At 43.4% G+C, this 18407-nt stretch overlaps 1 protein-coding gene across 2 annotated transcripts in view; it reads left to right on the top strand.

Annotated features, from left to right (window-relative positions):
- Txk (TXK tyrosine kinase) overlaps nt 1-17648 on the top strand; it is a 45665-nt gene extending 28017 nt beyond the window's left edge. For both annotated transcript variants that reach the window (XM_036201325.1, XM_036201326.1), the window contains 6 exons: nt 1804-1975; nt 5354-5570; nt 10389-10453; nt 12942-13060; nt 14401-14558; nt 17580-17648. In XM_036201325.1, coding sequence (XP_036057218.1) covers nt 1804-1975; nt 5354-5570; nt 10389-10453; nt 12942-13060; nt 14401-14558; nt 17580-17648 — 800 coding nt within the window. The remainder of the gene's footprint in view (nt 1-1803; nt 1976-5353; nt 5571-10388; nt 10454-12941; nt 13061-14400; nt 14559-17579) is intronic.
- The last annotated feature ends 759 nt before the right edge of the window (nt 17649-18407 follow it).

The following is an 18407-nucleotide window of genomic DNA, read 5'->3' on the forward strand; positions in this document are numbered from 1 at the left end:
CTTGTTTGTGTTCAGATGATAAGTGTGCAGTTGTGTTCCACTGTATATATACTCTACAGTAGTTGTTGGGCCATAGGCTATGCACAATTTGACATTTACTAGGTAGAATCAATTTTCCAAAGTGTTAATTCCAAATTCCACACCTGTCAACAATATAGAAGAATGCCAGCCCCCCACTTCACCCTTTCCAATAGCTAGTATTTCTTAACACTTTAGCCAATCTGGTAAGTATATGATGGTTTATCCCTCATGACTAGTTACTTTGGGTGCCTTTTTAATAGATGTAGTGGCCATTTGGATATTCTCTTTAATGCTTCAGTATTCATCAATTGTACCCTTAAATTGGATTTCATGCTTTTTCTGATTGGCTTATTCTTTTTCCCTCTTCTTCCCTCTCCTTCCTTCTCCTTTCCTCCCTCCCTCCTTCCCTCCCTCCCTCCCTTCTCCTTCTCTCTCTCTCTCTCTCTCTCTCTCTCTCTCTCTCTCTCTCTTTCATCTTTTCGAGACAGAATCTCTGTGCAGCCTTGGCCGTCCTGGATCTCACTCTGTAGACCAGGCTGGCCTTCGACTCACAAAGATTCACCTGCCTCTGCCTCCTGAGTGCTGGGATTAAAGGCGTGCTCTATCACCACCTGGCAATTGATTTATTCTTAATGCTTTCTTTTAAAGCTGTGTCTTTATTTTACATGCATGAGTATTTAGTCTACATGTATGTACGTGCACTTCATGTGTGGTTGTTGCCTGCAGAGGCCAGATGAGGGAGAGAGCTGGGTCTCCTTGACCGGAGCTAAGAAAGATTTTGAGCCATAGTGTGGGTGCTGGAAACTGAGCTCTGTAAGAGCAGCAAGCACTTTTAACCAGAGTCATCGCTCCAGATGAACAGACAAAACGATGAGTTGCCATTTATTAATATTTCCCTCTGTGATCATATTTTATCAAGAAATTCTATGCCAATGTCAAAGTCATAAGTCCGTTTTCTCATGTTACTTTTACAACAGAATTTCACTACTTCCTTGGTGACTATTTCTCACCACTGGTGCTTGGGGGTTTATGGCCTTTGAAAATTCTGCTAGGTGCATTACCCTGAAGTTCCAGCAGATGGTGGTGTTTCTGTCTAAAAAGTAGGTGCTAAAAATGTAAAGCTTTGACAGTTTCAAGGGTATTATTATGTTCTTCCTCCTCCTTCCCCTCCTTTCTTCTTCCTAATTTGCTTACGAGAAATGAGAAATATACAGCAACACAAACTTTACATCAAATCCAGGTTTAGATATATGTTGGTTAGCACTCTGGCAATGGACGTGTGTAGTAGGTGATCAGGCCCTTCCCTGGGGAGAGGCTATAGCAGGCAGGCTCTTTAGCAGTGAGAACAGTGTGGGGGAAACTGAGACAGGAAGAGGAAATACCACCAACTTCCTGTGATTTACACATTTTCCACCATAACAAAACCAGCCTGGGAACATCCATGTTTTAGGTCCCAGGTCTAGTTTTGTTTAGAAAAGTACACGGATATGTTCAATATAATGTTTTGATAGTCACAATTTGTTATATATTATTTGTTATATATGATATATATATGTATGTATGTATGTATGTATGTTAAATATTACTGTCTTCAAGCAGGTGACTCTCTTAATTACACATTAAGGCCACAAGAGAATATTAAAAATAGTTACAGATCCTCACCTGTATATCTTTAACCTCTGTGTAAAACAATTATCTAGACTATGATTAGATAATTCCTAAATGTTTTCTCTGCAAAAACAAAATTAGCACTTTTGTAACATGAGTCATTTGCCTTTCTAGAAAAGTGGGAGATAGACCCATCTGAGTTGGCTTTTGTCAAGGAGATTGGAAGTGGTCAGTTTGGGGTGGTCCACTTGGGAGAATGGAGAGCACATATCCGGGTCGCCATCAAGGCCATCAATGAAGGTTCCATGTCTGAAGAGGATTTCATTGAAGAAGCCAAAGTGATGATGTGAGTGTGAGCCCCACCCCTCAGAAACACTGCCCGACACCTCAGGGTCCCCGACAGAACCTGGACTTTGGAAGCAGACACACCTGCAACTGTGTCACAACTCGGCCCAAGCTAGTTGTGTAACCCAGGCAAATTATTTAACCTCTGTGTGACATGCATGAACTAGGTCGCTTTCCAGTCTCCAAAGCCCTTGCCTATAAAATTGGGCCTAACAGTCCATATGGCACTGGATCGCAGTGTGACTTAGTGAAATGATCAGTGGGAAAGACAAGGAAGGTCTATTATTTTCAGCTCAGTGATAGGTCTGAGTAAGTGCTATTTGGTGGTGTTTTGTTTGGTCCTCACCCAAGTAAATATATTGGTCACAGTTTGTTACTATAATCTGAGCTTGGACCAGGATAGTCCAAATCAACAACAGTGCTCTAAACATTTGTTCAATGTTTATTTAGAAGAACAACAATGTATCAGAGGAAAAAAGAAACAAACAAAAACCCCAGGTGTTCTCATTTCGACTTTGCTGTGGTCCATATGTAGTTCCGTCCCAAACTTGCAGCTCCAAAGGGAAACAAAGTGAACAGAGATTAGATAGCAACCAGAAGTGATTCGCTGGAGCCATTCTCCAGGGAAGACAGAGGAATCATGACTTGGAGAGTGTTCAAGCTCATATCCCACCTATCTACCAAAATATCCTTCTGTCTGTTCACAAGAGAAGGAATCCTATAGCTGAAGTTTTCCTGGTCCTGCCTGGCCCATGGTCAGGACAAATTTCTCTCAAACACCAGTCCTGCAGCCACTTGGAACCAACTAAACACACAGAGACTTATATTACTTGTAAACTGAATGGCCGTGTGGCTCAGGCTTCTTGCTATCTAGATCTTACACTTAAATTAACCCATAATTCTTATTTATGTTTAGCTATGTGGCTTGGTACCTTTTCCAAGTTCTGCCTATACATCTTGCTTCTCATGGTGGCAGCGGCTGGCAGCATCTCCTCACTCAGCCTTCCTCTTCCCAGAATTCTTTTCTCTGCTTGTCCCACCTGTACTTCCTGCCTGGCTACTGGCCAATCAGCATTTTATTTATCAACCAATCAGAGCAACACATTCACAGCATATAGAACATACCCACAGCACTGGATGGAATTATGTAAACACACTTTCCCAGGGACATCAGCTTCCCAATGCATTGTTGCTGTTGTTGCTGTTGATGTTACCACACACCTGAAACACCTGTTTGCTGACCTATGCTCTCTGATCAGAGAGTTCTGCATCAGAAGGGCAGAAGGGTAGTAGTGTGGGTTTGGAGTAAAATGACACAGTATGAAAAGAAAATAGAAGTCGTGTAATTCAGAGTTTAAAAGCCATGTCAGGATCATTTCTGAACATGAGGAGATGGGGGGCTTCTTGAAAGAGCTGACCCTGGCTGGGAACTCAAGAACTAGACTCTAGTGAAGCAATTTCCTTGGAACTGGAGTGCTCCCCCCTTGCTTAGAAGACTCAGGAAGCTGATAAAACTTCCATGGTGCAGGAGTCTGGGAATTTGTAAGAATCACAAGCCTTTCCACAGGGCTACAAAAACAGTAGGCAAATGCTAGGACGAGAATGTTCTCCAGTGGAGCTGACCGAAAGCTGTGCAGGGAGCTCCAGGTGGCGTGCGTGCGTGCGGGCATGCGGTGAATTTGAGAAGTCCATCAGAAGATCAACGATGACTAAGTAGTCAGGTAAATACATGAGGCTAGAGTTCAGGGGAAAGGTCAAGCCAGAGGACATGAATTTGAGAATGGCCCCCAAAGATGATATTCAGAACCATGAAACTTGATTCTGTTGCCAAGGGAAGAGGAGAGGTTAGGAAAGGATAACAGGACAAGGCTGTAGAAGTTTTGAAAACACTTTAAAAAATTTTTAAACACCAATTGTCCTACAGTGTGTCACAACACTTCCCTAACTGGGGAATGATATGTGTAGAGAATCTAGCATTACTAGAAGCAGGAACACACATTTCTGCTTGCCTAGTTCTCTGCCTGTCGGAGGTTTTTGTTCTGTTTGTCCAACTGAACCACATATGAAGGCTCCTTTGCCTTATTTCTAGTGGCTATTTGTCTTATCTCAGATATATTTTGCCAGTTGCTTGCTAATGTTTCAGTTCTCAGGTAGTTCTGTGTAGCTCTGGTCTTGGGCTTCTTATGGCATGGAAGTGTTTCACACTGAGACTTGCTTTCCTGACATTATTCTGCATACAGGAAAACCTCATTCCTTCACTGAAAGTATGCTTTATGGACTTGAAATCAGACCAAGTATGTCGTCTAATATATGCCCATATCATTACACACACACACACACACACACACACACACACACACACACACGCATGCACACTTACTTTCACTTTATGGCTGAGAAGAAAAGCATTGTTGAGGTACTTTTCACAATATTTCTGACCCACAGAATTGCTGATATGTGATACATCTTTTTAAATGACAAACATTAATTTGAAGTTTCTTTTTCATGGTGGCCCCGGTTGACCTAAGAGGCATTTAGATACTAAATGATATATTCACGAGTTGTGGGGAGAGGGAACCCAATAAATGTTTGAAGCATAGATTGCTTTATAAAAAAAAAAATGTAAGTAATGGGTCTGGAGAGAGGCTTAGCTGTTCGGGGTCTCAGCTGCTCCTGCAGAGTCCTCCTTTAATCCCAGGAGCCACTTGGCGGTTTAACGACTATCAGTAACTCCAGTCCCAGGATCCGAAGCCCTCTTCTGGCCTCTGTGGGTGCTACATGCACATGGTGCACAGACATATGTGCAGACAAAACACCTAGACACACAAAACAAAATAAATCTTTTTAAAAATTATGAGTATGTTTAAATGAGAGAATTTGAACTCTGTGGGATGACCAAATGCACACTATGGTTTCGTGCTGGCAAATCGTTTTCAGTCTCCAGCTTTATCTGAACTTTTAACTCTTAAATAGCTTTACGCTTTAGAATTCCATTTTCTGTCCCGTGACCATCCATCCATCTTTCTTTCCACTGCCTGCCTGGAATTTTCCATCTGAAGGCTGTAGTTAGGACGTATAGGATTCAGAGTCTTGAGAACCTAGGCTGGGGAAAATCAATAATGAAGATGCAGAAGATGACAGGACGGGAAGAAGGAAAAGAAACTTCTGCAAGTTGGACATGGGGCATTCTATACTGATGAGCTTGGGAGCGCGGCACGCACTCCCGAGCCTGCGTGTTCAGTGCATAAAGTGGAAAGAAAATGCCCTGCATTCCTGGCGGTTGGGTTGATGCTTATTTTATCTCCAGTATAAAAATGGATAGACTGCTGTTTTCAAATGCACAAGCAACCCAGCTCACCGGTGTGTTTTTCGTCCACAGGAAACTGTCCCACTCAAGGCTCGTTCAGCTTTATGGTGTGTGTATTCAGCAGAAGCCCCTCTACATAGTGACAGAGTTCATGGAAAATGGCTGTCTGCTTAACTACCTGAGGGAGAGGAAAGGCAAGCTGCAGAAGGCATTGCTCTTGAGTGTGTGCCAGGACATATGTGAAGGGATGGCGTACCTGGAGAGGAACTGTTATATTCACAGGGATCTGGTGAGTCTAGGGCAAGTCACCTTACATCACATACCCGGATTCAGAAGTCCGTGGGCATCGCTTTTGGTACCAAATATGCCTTTGGCTTCATTTTAGATCAGTTTTTAATTCATGCATTTTATTGTGAAAGGTCAGTTAATTTTCTTATTCATTTTACAGCACTGGGGATTAAAATCCAAGCCTTGCACCAGTTAAGCCTGCGCTGTATCCCTGAGTTACTCCCTCCAACCCTGTAATTTTATTTTTATTTGCCGTTTAATGCTGTAACCAAGTAGGCCATCACTCTAAAATGTCTTTCACTGATTAACCACCTAATGAAGCAGTTAACCACAACGATCTTTCCTCTTTTCGCTTCCTCATTCCCTTCTTTTTTTCTTCTTCTTTCATTTCCCCCTTTTTCCTTTGAACCAGTGTCAAACTCCAGCAATCACACTTGTTCCAAGCGTTTCGTATATGCTGAGCAATGTCGGCCCTGGAGGGAAAGCGCGGAAGGAATGGTCCCTGGGACTCTTACCCAGGGGTGATGGTGCCCCGGGTCCGGGTGGCTTGCTGTGACAGTACTTCAGGACTGTTGTCCGAATTCGTGGCAGAGACTATAAACACCCAGACATTGTGCTGGGGGATGTTGAGAACATGCCCACTTAACGGCTCTCTTACCCCAGGCTAAATGCCAGTTGCCCTGCCCCATGTCCTCACTTCTGACCTCAAGGAACATGCCCAGACCACTGTGCATTGCTTCAGGGTACTGGCCCTTGTCTTTCCATGTCCTTCTGTGTTCCACATAGAAACGTACGATTGAACTCAAGGGGGTATTTGAGAATTCTATACACATTCCTGGTGTGGTGTCTTAGAAATAACCGTGTGCTCTGGAATCTCGTTCCCAGACTGATCTTATTACAGCACTCATCCTTGAGACTGGAGGATCTAGGGGTGAGGCTGGAGGTGTAGTTACACTAATTCCAGAACACCATGGGAAAAGGCAAGAGAAGCCTTCAATTCAGAACCCTCACAGTGCTGATTATTTACAGTGTCATAGCCAGCTAATTACTTAGATTTCTTTTTATACTATATATATTTTTTTTATTTTTGAGAGGGTACTATAATTACATCATTCCTCCATTCCTTTCCTCCCTCTAAGCCCTCCCATGTACACTTCCTTGCTCTCTTTCAAATAATGGCCTCGTTTTTTCATTAATTGCTATTGTATGAATACATGTATACATATATACATACATATTCCTAGATATAACCTGCTCAGTCCATGTAATTGTTGTGAGACAAAACTTTTCCTGAGGAGATGCTACATGTGTGTCTCCTCACTCCAGACAGAGAACTCATGACAGACCAAAGTTCAGATACCACCAAATTCCAACTTGGTGAACCAATTAGTTTTTTTGAGGGGTGGGGGCCTTACGCACAGGGTTGTGGGTGACAGGTAACTCACAGGACCATAAATGGCTCAGAGACAGCTACATCACCAAGGTCTATCACAGCGTAGGTGACATCTCACAAAGTTCGGACCCTGGTGCATACTACACAGCCTACAGGCAGCTCAACAGTTTGGGGAGCATCCTTCCTGAGTGACTTTGGTCTAAACCTTTTCCAGATGGCTCCTCTAGTCTCAGAATATTCTTTGAAGATTTTTTCCTCTGAGAGTTTTCTTTGCAGCTCAGCTTTGATTCAGAGGGACTCTCATGTTTTTAGTTTGTTTGTTTGTTTTCGAGTCAGGGTTTCTCTGTGTAGTTCTGGTGCCTGACCTGGACTCACTCTGTAGACCAGGCTGGCCTCGAATTCACAGAGATCTGCCTAGCTCTGCCTCCCGAGTGCTGAGATTAAAGCCATACACCACCACTGCCCAGCAGGGACTCTCAGTTTTAATTTCTTACTCTAGCAGGGAGGGGCCTATTGAATCTGGTCAGTTTCAGGGACTTCCTGAAGCTATTTTGAGTTGTTTATCTTCCTGCCTAAGGAACTTCCTGCAGGATGGAATATTTCAATCTCAGAGGAAGATGTTACACAACAATAATATTGCTTGTATGTATGTTTTTAAGGCTGACCATTTGGCACTGAAAAACTAATTAGTGTTATTCAGACCACCTCTCCCTATCCCAGCTCTTCTCAGTTGCATACAGTTTTTTTGTGTTTGGAGGGTTGAGGCCTCATAGGCTCTCTCCCATCCACTTTGGCAAGTCCATTGATGTCATTCTTGTTCAGCTCACATTCAGGCAGTCATATTGGTGAGACTTTATGGGTGCAGCTTTAGTTATTTACGTTTCTACATGAATACTGCATCCTGAACACCCTGAGATCAAAGCCCAGACTCAGAAGACATGGCACAGTTTTAAGAACGTGGCTTATAGAGGAGCGGTTCTCATACTTCAATTTTTTTTTTTTAAATGTGTGTGACAATCATCTGAGGGCTTTGAGAAGAATCTCCAGAACCCAACCAGGCCAGCTAAGCCAGTATCTCTGGGGTTGAAACAGAAGCATCACTATGCAGTTTCATGGTGATATTTTATTTGTGCTGAAATGTGATTTTATTTGTATATTAATAAAGTTGCCTGGGGGTCAGAGCTAATAGCAAGCCATTTAGCAGAAGTCAGGCAGTGGTAGCACATTCCCTTAATCTGATCACATGGCAGGCAGAGTCTCTGAGTGTTCAAGGACATAGTCAGCATGGAGACACACGCCTTTAATCTCAATACCAACCAGAGACCTGGAGGTCTGTATAGACAGGCAGTGACGAGGAGGTCATGTGGTTGGGTTTACAACCAATGAGAAGGCAGAACATAAAGTCAATAAAAATACAGACACACTGGAAGTAGGTCTCTTTCTGAGGGGAAGGATGACAGCGAGGCGTAAGAAGGCCGTCTTGGTCTTAGCTCTTGGCTGCTGCTCGATCTCTGGGCTTTTAACTGTGCATTTGGCTCTGTGTTTCTTATTTAATAACACTGTTCAGAATTACATCTACACAGTCTGGTTTGTAAGCATGCCAGCTTGGCTTGGAGTCTCTCCTCCTTTGTTACTAGCCTTGTGATCCTGAGAGAGCTAGCTAAGTAGGAAAGTGACTTTCTATATGTCACCTCCTTCATGTGGGTCTGCTGGGATGACTCCATGAATCAGTGTGTGCAAACACACAGAGTAGTGCCTGTCCCACGAGGGCTCGGCAGTGCTGTTACCACCACAGAGGTTGATCACCATTCAGTGACCCACCCTGCACATTCTAGGGTACCCAGCACAAAGAAGCTAGCAATCCAGCCCTGAGTGGATGGGTACTGTAGCTGGAGTTTTCCTGTGTCCACGCAGCTCCTGTAGCTGCTCAGATCCAAGTAAACACACAGAGACTTATATTACTTATAAACTGTATGGCCACAGCAGGCTTCTTGTTATCTAGTTCTTATATCTTAAATTAACCCATTTCTATTAATCTATAAGTTGCCATGTGGCTTGTGGCTTACTGGTACTTTATATCTTGCTTCTCATGGCAGAAGCTGCTAGCAACGTCTCCTGACTTAGCCTTCTACTTCCCAGCATTCTCCTCTCTGCTTATCCTGCCTATACTATACTTCCTGCCTGGCTACTGGCCAATCAGAATTTTATTTATCAATCAATCAGAGCAACCCACTCACGGCATACAGAAAGACATCCTCAACAGCGTACAGTTTCCCATCCACGTCACTTGTTTTCCTGGTCTCTGAAGGGTTCTTCCCAGATAAGGAGTAGACTTAAAACTCAGTGGTTCCAAGTCCTAGGCATCCTGTTTGCTCCAGGTGGCCTCATACATGTTCTGTCCTTAGCTTAATACTGCCCTTCGTTGACAATGTTCTTTATATTCTATTTTATCTACTGCATTGCATATGAAATACCTCAGCCCACAGTGGATCTTTTCCTGTTGGGGAATTTTCTTGTGGTTTGTATTTGAGATAGTGGCTGGTACTTTCTAGCACCTTCCATATTGACTCCTCTAGGTCACCGTTTTAAAGCTTCTTGCTTTTGTGAGTGGATACATTGAACCTCAATTTCACTGAAAGGAGAACAGTTCTACCAAAGAGTTCATCTATATGAGGTTGATCAAAATGATGGCTTCCTCTGTGACCTTGCTGAAAATGAGTTGTTTTGACAGTTGTTCGATCAGATTGACTCTGCATTATATTTAGTTCATTGTGATAAGAAAGGTAGAGGGAGCTGGAGAGTTAGCTCTGTGGCTAAGGGTACTTGCTGCTCTTCAGAAGACCTGGGTTTGATTCCCAGCATCCACATGGCAGATCACAACCATCTGCAAGTCCAGTTCCAGAGGATCCAAATGCCCATATATCTAAAATAAAAATAAATTTTAAAAGGAAATAGAAAATTATCACTAGAAATAGTTAAACTCACAAGGCTTTTTCAATATATAGTTTCTTAATTCTTGTTACTCACTGGAGAGCCTGAAGATGCAATATGACTGTCTTCTCTGTCATGGATGTCAGACTTTCATCACTCAAGTAAAAGAAAAGTTACGATGTTTTATGCCAAAGTACTTAGTTTATTATCTATTAGATTAAACTAACCCTCATATTTATCAGGGATATTTGTTTAGAGATTAAAATTTAAAAAATGTTAACATTAAATCTTAAATTTTTATGATGTTGAAGAACCATTAAAATTTATAGCTTACAAGTAAGGCATTGAGTTATGTACATTAGTAATGGGTGTCACCATGAAATCGACATGGTTGCTCATGCAGAGAGGCAATGTGGAGCCTAAATAAAGTAAGATTTTAGAGATTTTCCAGAGAAAGACTATGGTTCGGCTTTGATACTTCTCTTCTTTCGACAGGCGGCAAGGAACTGTTTGGTCAGCTCTTCCTGTGTGGTGAAGATCTCAGACTTTGGGATGACAAGGTATGTGATAGCTCTGTCTGCCTGCTTTGCACCCTTGTAAGAGGGAGGCTTACATTTAAAAAAAAATACATAGTGTGTGTGTGTGTGTGTGTGTGTGTGTGTGTGTGTGTGTGTGTATGCGTGTGTGCACGTGTATGTGTGTGGCCATGCATCCTCAGGTATGTCATGCTGTGTGTGTGTGTGTGTGTGTGTGTGTGTAGACATCAGGACAATTTGTGGGATCAGTGCTTTCCTTCTACCATACAAATTCCAGGGATCAAACTCAGGCTTTACAGTAAGGACCCTTTCCTGTCAAGCCATCTTGCCAGGCAAGTGTCCCAGTCTTGCACACTGAAGTAGCTATTGCCCCTTTCTTTCTGCAGTGAGGAAAGTGTCCTTGTGAGGAAAGTGTCCTTGTAGGGAAGGTGTCCATGTGGGCTGAGGGTCCGAATGGTTGCATGGTGCAGTCTGCTTTGGATTTCAGGACACACGTCAGCTTTACCCGGGAGGTGGATGTTTACTGTGGCCTGTTCTTGTCATTTTCTTTCAGGTTGCTGTTGACACAGCTATGGTAGATCTTAAAATGGAAACAGGGATTTCTTAGTCCATTCAAATGTGTGTGATTAAGTCAATGTATTCTTTATGATGAATGTGGGTTTTTGAAAGAGAAAGGAGGAAATAAATGTACTTGATTAGCTCTGATTTTCTGAGGTAACCATCAGATATTGTGTAACCATGTTTGGAAGTTGATTTTATGTCATCACTTGGGATAAACCTAACCATGTATTTGCACAAGTGAATACATATATATGTATATGTATATTCATATTCATATTCTACGACCTTATAAAAGGGAGCTTAATGAATTCAGGATGTCTTCCTGAATTCTTCAGCAGTTAAAACCCAGGTTTTAGGCATCTCCTGGGGCCACAGTACTGTCATGGAGGTGGTCTGGCTGGTCTTGTTGAAATGTGCACACGGACATCTGTCCAGCCACTTTCCTTCCTCTTTGTTCATTGCTGTCCACCTGCACTGGTGGCTGTTGAATGTCTATCCAGAAGATTTCCCCAGAAAATTCCATGGGACTGACTAAGGTCTCCTTAAGAGCCATGTGCTTTCCAGAATCTTCTGCCTTTCCAGAGGCTTTACTTGGGAAAAGGACACTAGCTCTGTGTTGATCTTTAGTCCCATCAACCTCTTGTGGGGGATGAGAACTTTCTCACTCAGGGCTCTGTCCCCTAAGCTGGATAGTAGATATGTTAACTAGCTAGTTAGTAGCTGTGTTATCTAGCTGGTTAGTACCTCTGTCTTTCTTCTCTGAAGTCCAATCTAAAGACACTCTAAATCAGTAGGAAAGGAACTTTCCTCCTGTGTTTTCTCTTACACTGTCGTTTATTTTGAGACAGTGTCTCTCTATGCAGCCTTGGCTGTCTTGGAACTCTCTATGTAGACCAGACTGACTGAGAACTCACAGAGATCCACCCAAGTTTCTGCCTCCCAAGTGCTGAAGTTAAAGGTGTGCCTCAGTACATCCGGATTTACAGTATTTAACTTGGTTTTTTTCAGACTTCATTTTTATTTTCTGTGTGTGGGATGTTTCGCCTGTATGTACATCTATCCACCACATGCATGCAGTGCCTGCAGAGGCTGGAAGAGGGCACTAGATCCTTGGGAACTGGAGTTACAGACAGCATGTGGGTGCTGGGAATTGAACCTGGGTCCTCTGGGAAAGCAGCTAGAGCTCTTAACCACTGAGCCATCTCTCCAACCTCATTTTTATGTGGTCTTTACAGAGCAAAGTTTAGGGTGAAATGACATGGACAATGTGGGAAGAAGTGGGAACATAAAGACAGCAATAATAAGTAACGCAAGATATTATATTGTATTTCAAGGGGCCGGAGTCAGCTCCTCCTCTCTCTAGGTTCCTGCATGTGAGTCTTAAAAAGAGAGAGGGCTTCAGTTATCCCTGACTTGTGCAAAATATACATGATAATGTACTGGATATTTTTTCACATCAAAAGTATTATAATGACACATTGTTATCCCCCCCCTTCACACACACACACACACACACACACACACACACACACACACACACACACGTACATGGAAGAAAACAAGGCATCCAATTCTGAACCCATCTTTTAGGATACGGGTGGGCTTCACCTACCATTTATTTCCTTTTGTTACCCTTGTTGGTAGAGCACATGCCTGTTTCTTTGCAGAATTAGGACGGGACCTTAATGAACATAAGTGCTTCCCCAGTTTGGGGACTGTAGAACTGAAGTTTTCAGAGATCCAATGACAATGAAATCAAGGAGCCAGGATTCTAGAGGAGGAAACCAAATAAATAAAGGGCAACCTCACTGCCTGCCCTCAAGATGACAAGGTGCACAGCCTTTTCTAGGGGAAAACACTGTGTTTTAGCAGATCAGAGCAGACAAAGTTATTTGAAGTAATTAGACCTTGGCGGCCATTCATACAGTGTGCTTGAATCCCACCATGGCAGGTATGTTTTGGATGATGAATACATCAGTTCCTCCGGAGCTAAGTTCCCAGTCAAGTGGTCCCCGCCTGAAGTGTTTCATTTTAACAAATACAGTAGCAAATCGGACGTCTGGTCATTTGGTAAGTATGTTTGTTGTTGTTATATTTAATACAGTAGTAGCCTTTTCTTTTCAATTGTTTGTATGTGTGCTTATTTGACATGATGTAGCATTCTTTAAAAAGCTTCTTGTGGACTGGAGAGATGGCTCAGAGGTTGAGAGCACTGGCTGCTCTTCCAGAGGTTCTGAGTTCAATTCCCAACAACTACATGGTGGCTCACAACCATCTGTTATGAGATCTGGTGCCCTCTTCTGGTGCGCAGGCATATATGCAGGCAGAACACCATATACATTATAAGTAAATAAACATAAATATCTTCTTGTAACTTCTTTGGCAACTGGATTCACGCAGCCCCGCACACAGCTCTTCTCTAAGCATCTTTTTCTTGTCCAGCGAGCACTTGCCATGAAGCTATAGCAAAGAGTCTTGCTGGTCAAGAAGGGAAATGCAGCCAATGCTCCTATTGCAGAGATTTGAAGGAAATGATCTCCATTATCACAGAGTTTCCAGTGTGTTTAATAAGCTCCATTGATTAGTTATGCAGCAGCTTGACTGTGTTTTCCGACTTGACAATCTGAGTGGCCCACAGAGACCAGCAGCACTGAGTCCCCGGGAGCTGCAGTTACTGCAGCTGTGCACTGTCTGCCATGGGTGCTGGGAACCAAATGGGTTCTCTGCAAGAGAAGCATTAGGACTCTCAACCACCGCACCATCTCTCAGGGGTACCAGGCATTTTTACACAGGTTCCGGGTATCAACCTCAGGTCTTCTTGCTTGGAAGCAAAAACTTTACCCACTGAGCCATCATCCCAGCCCCTGCTGGGTTCTGTTGGGCCTTCCTATCAGTTTCGACTCTTCATGGCCAGGGGCAGACTGTGCCATCTGCTGGCTGGGGAACTCCTGGTGGCAGCAGGCTGAAGAGGCCCACAGATGTGTCCTTGTCTATGGAAGAGCAGACAGATGTGTGGATTTGAGGGGGTGGGAGCAGGGAGAGGAGGGAACACGAGCAGTACTTAGCAATGGAAATGCTGCTGCATTCACTGCCATAGGGAGATGTCAAGACCCAAACAAAAGGCGAGGCATCATTTTCCGAGGATTATTTTCAAAGTACAGACCTCTTAAAAACTCAGGAGTGGGTTGGGGATTTAGCTCAGTGGTAGAGCGCTTGTCTAGCAAGTGCAAGGGCCTGGGTTCGATCCTCAGCTTAAAAAAAAAAAAAACTCAGGAGTGTGCAACCACATAGAACTCCGTTCTTTCTGGGCAGTTATGAGCTGAGGCTGGAGGAGATTAGCATCTTGCAATTTGAATCAATCTGTTGCTTTGGTTCCAAGTGACTCTTGTTTTTGCATGTTTCCTTTGCAGGAGTTCTGATGTGGGAAGTTTTTACCGAAGGAAAAATGCCTTTTGAAAATAAGTCCAATCTGCAAGTGGTGGAGGCCATTTCTAAAGGTTTCCGCCTGTATCGCCCTTACCTGGCCCCCATGTGCATATATGGAGTTATGTACAGTTGCTGGCATGAGGTAGGTGTCCCTTATTACTGAGGCTGCATCATAGCAGCCGAAACTGCCTGTTCCTTGGGAACGACCCTGAGAGTCAGGGCACCATTTCTAAAGAAACTTCCACCCTGCAGTCATGAGTCCATTTTGTTTTTCCACAATGGACTTTTCATCTGGGAGCCCAGTTTCCGAGCCTTATCAGTCTGACATTGGTTCTTGCCGAAACTGGATGTTTCTAAAGCCTCCGGACTCGGTAATTCATCATCTTGAAGAACTGGGTGCTGGACTCAAACAGGCTCTGGTTTGCTGAACTTCCCCCACAGAATAAGAAGGATGCTGTTTCAGTCTCTGCCCTTCGCTTTGATTAGCCTGCACTTTCCAGGCTGAAAAGTAATGTGTTTCATCTCTCCCTGGCACTTTGGGCTCCTGATGGAGAGATTAAACCAGAATAGAGAGTGAAGGCAGACTGTGCTGAGAACCAGCATTTGGAAAATCATCTCTTAGGAGTGGCTCCTCTTGTTGAAAGGCTAAGATTAAAAATGCAACCAGAAGGGTGGGTTTCCGTCCCCCTCTGTCTCCTTTTCCAGGCATCCATTCAACATAGCCCTTCTGCTCTCATCAGACTGTGATTTTTGAAAGCTCTGCTCTGGGTTAGCAAGCTCAGCCCGGAAAAATCACAGCTTGGCTGTAAGAGGCTCTCCTGCTGCCTGAGAAACAAGCAGCAACAGCAACAAACCATGGTCCATCATTTGATTCCCAGTTCATGAGCACTGGAAAAAGCAGGGTTTCAAGGGTGGTGGGGCTGTTCATATTCCAAAGAAGTGTCTCATTCAGGAAGATCCCCATGGTATGAAAAGAATCATGATTAATTGCTCCACAAGGGATCTTGAAAGACAGAGAATCGTTAAGCAAGCTGTTGGAGACAGCTGCCTGAGGAATGTCGTTGCCATTATAACGTAAAAAGCTTAGGAACATGCAGATGGTGGCTATGGTGGTTTTGTCTTGGAATTTTCCAACTTGGTAATGCCATATTTTTAGCGTTGATTGTTGATCTTTTCCTTGGCAGATAATATAACATGTGAGCCTCTGTTGGGATGCTGGGGAGGGGGCCCATCTCCCAGGCAGCCACAGCTCACAAGAATGAACAAATGATGGCAGTAGACTGTTGCTACTGTGGTTTCAGTAGAGTGCTTGCATAAACTGCATCTCTAGCTTATGGCGTTGTCAACTTAGAATGGGTTTGTTAGGTGGTGACTGTGACCTAAGTCAAGGAGCATTAATAAACACACACAAGTGCATAGAGCATTGAGGTTTTATATATTATTAATGTGAATATGAGCTAGAGGGGAGAAAGGGTAATGGGATATCATGGAGGGAATGAGCAAATGAACTTAGTATCAAATTACAGGCAGAAAATTTACTCAGACAATGCACACACACACACACACACACACACACACACACACACACACATTAAAATAAAATATAAAGCTACCTTTTCTAGTTTCAACTCTGTCATAGTTTTGAGTGTGTGCACACGTGTGTAAGGTAAGTGAATACAATGTAGTTAATTGTGGAAGTCTAATAGACTAAGTAAAGTCCTGAGGCTTGAGGATAGCTATTCTAACTGTATAGAAGTTCACTGAGATAATATAGATTTGGGGGCTACATAAATATCTGAATGGCTTCCTTAAACTAGCTGTGTGGTATTTTTTTGATTGTGAATTAATTGGAATAAAGGACTTTATTAGTTTAAAAAAAGATTGTGTTACCACTGATAAACATGCCAGAGATTCCACCTGCTGAATGTGAACCTTCCAGAAAGGCACCATTATTTGTTCTTGGACCCTCATCCAGGACCATGATGTGCACTCACATTGTCTTCTACCTGGTGCCATTTCATCCCCATGGTGTGAGTAGCTCTAACTCCTACAGATTCCAGAGATGCCAGCAGTGCCGTGTCTTTTTGTGACATGAATTGCTAAACAGTCTTATTAATTAAAAAAAAAACCAGAGCCAGATATTGGGGTGTAAGCTGAAAGATCAGAGAGGGATAGAACAAGCTAGCCACAGGTTCTTACCACTAGGAAATCCTCAGCCCAAGAGAGCTACTTTCTGTATACTTTTGCCTATATACCTTTCTCTTTCCTGACATCTTACTTCTTCTCTCCACCCAGCTACATCGCTTCCTGTCTGTACAGACCTCCAAACCTCTATGGTTAGCTAGTGCTGAGATTCAATCTTTGTGCCATTGGTTCTGTTCCCAGTGTGGCCTTGAACTCACAAAGATCCAGATGAATCTCTGCCTCCTGAATGCTAGGATTAAAGTCATGTGCTACCATTGCCTGACCTCTATGTTTAATATAATGGCTGGCTTTTTCCTCTGATCCCCAGGCAAGCTTTATTTGTTAGAGCACAAATAAAATATCACCACATCTTTTCCTCTGGGAGACAAAGTCAAACCATACTGAAAAGTCAAACAGGGAAAGAGGTTCTGATCTCTGCTTGCACAGGTTTTGTTTACTGTGCCCCAGGACCTATGAAGTCCCTCATGGAGACATGTCTTTTGCTTTCTATGTGAAACCCCTCCTGCTAGAGGGGACCAATATAGTTAACAACTAATGCTGAACTGGGGACCTCACACTCTAAAGCACCCCCATTTTCCAAAAGAAATTTCTGCCGTGGTAGAAATATTCTGTGTGTGCTCTGTCCATATAGTCGCCACCTCTGGCTATAGAGGATTTGAAAAGTGGCTCCTATGACGGAAGAACCAAGTTGAAATGCTTATTCATTTTTAATTTATGTACATAGCCACACAAAACTAGTGTGTACAACTCTAGCCATTTTATCTGTGCAGTGCTCAATTTTTTTCCTGCATTCACCCATGCCTCGCTCACATGCACATCATGCCACTGTGTGTCAGCCAAGATACTTTTCTTCAGTTCGTGCAGACCAGCATAGGTTGAGGTATCTGCCTGTAAGTTCCACAGCTGGTGTCCGAGAGAGACGCAAGCTGAACTGACCGGCTCTCTTTCCCTTTTCCAGAACCCTAAAGGTCGCCCAACATTTGCTGAACTGCTTCAGACGCTCACAGAGATTGCAGAAACCTGGTGATGAAATGGAATGCCAGCCCACAGGGTCATCTTGCAAAACGGTCACAAGGTGAAATCATGGGCGTCCCTGATGGCGAGTATCCTCCATTAGGGTTGTTGACTCTTGGCAACAGAGCCAAGGTCACAGACTTTTCACCCTGATTGCAATACAAAATATTCTGATAGTTGTCTTTCTACACTGTGTGAGAGAGATTTCTGAACTACACTATCTGTCATATCCCGTATGTGAAGGAAGTTGACAACTTCAGCCTTCCTAGTGGCCTTTTCATGGTAGGCACCCTCAGAACCTTTGAGTTTACACAAAACCCTGATTCTTCATGAAGCTAAGACAACTTCTTTCCTGAGGGCTGACATTCCTCTCTTGACTGGTTGGTGTAGAGAGGAAAAAAAATTCTTCCGATTCATGGAGTAAAGAAGCTGTCTGAGAGTTTCTGTTGCTGTGAAGAGACATTATGACCATGGATACGCCTATAAAAAATTTAATTGAGGTGGAGGCTTATAGTGTCAGAGGTTTTAGTCCATTGTCATCATGGTGCAGCATGGCGGCGTGCAGGTAGACATGGTGCTGGATAAAGGGCTGCTACATGCAGGTATGCAGGCAACAGGGAGTAGTCTGAGTACCACACTGAGTGAAGCTTGAGGAAAAGAAACCCTCAAAGCCTGCCCACACAAGTGACACACTTCCTCCAACAAGGCCACACTCACTTCAACAAAGCCACACCTCCTAACAGAACCGCTCCCTTTGGGGACCATTTTCTTT

The sequence above is a fragment of the Onychomys torridus genome, chromosome 10 (assembly GCF_903995425.1).
Source record: "Onychomys torridus chromosome 10, mOncTor1.1, whole genome shotgun sequence".
Classification (NCBI taxonomy): Eukaryota; Metazoa; Chordata; class Mammalia; order Rodentia; family Cricetidae; genus Onychomys; species Onychomys torridus.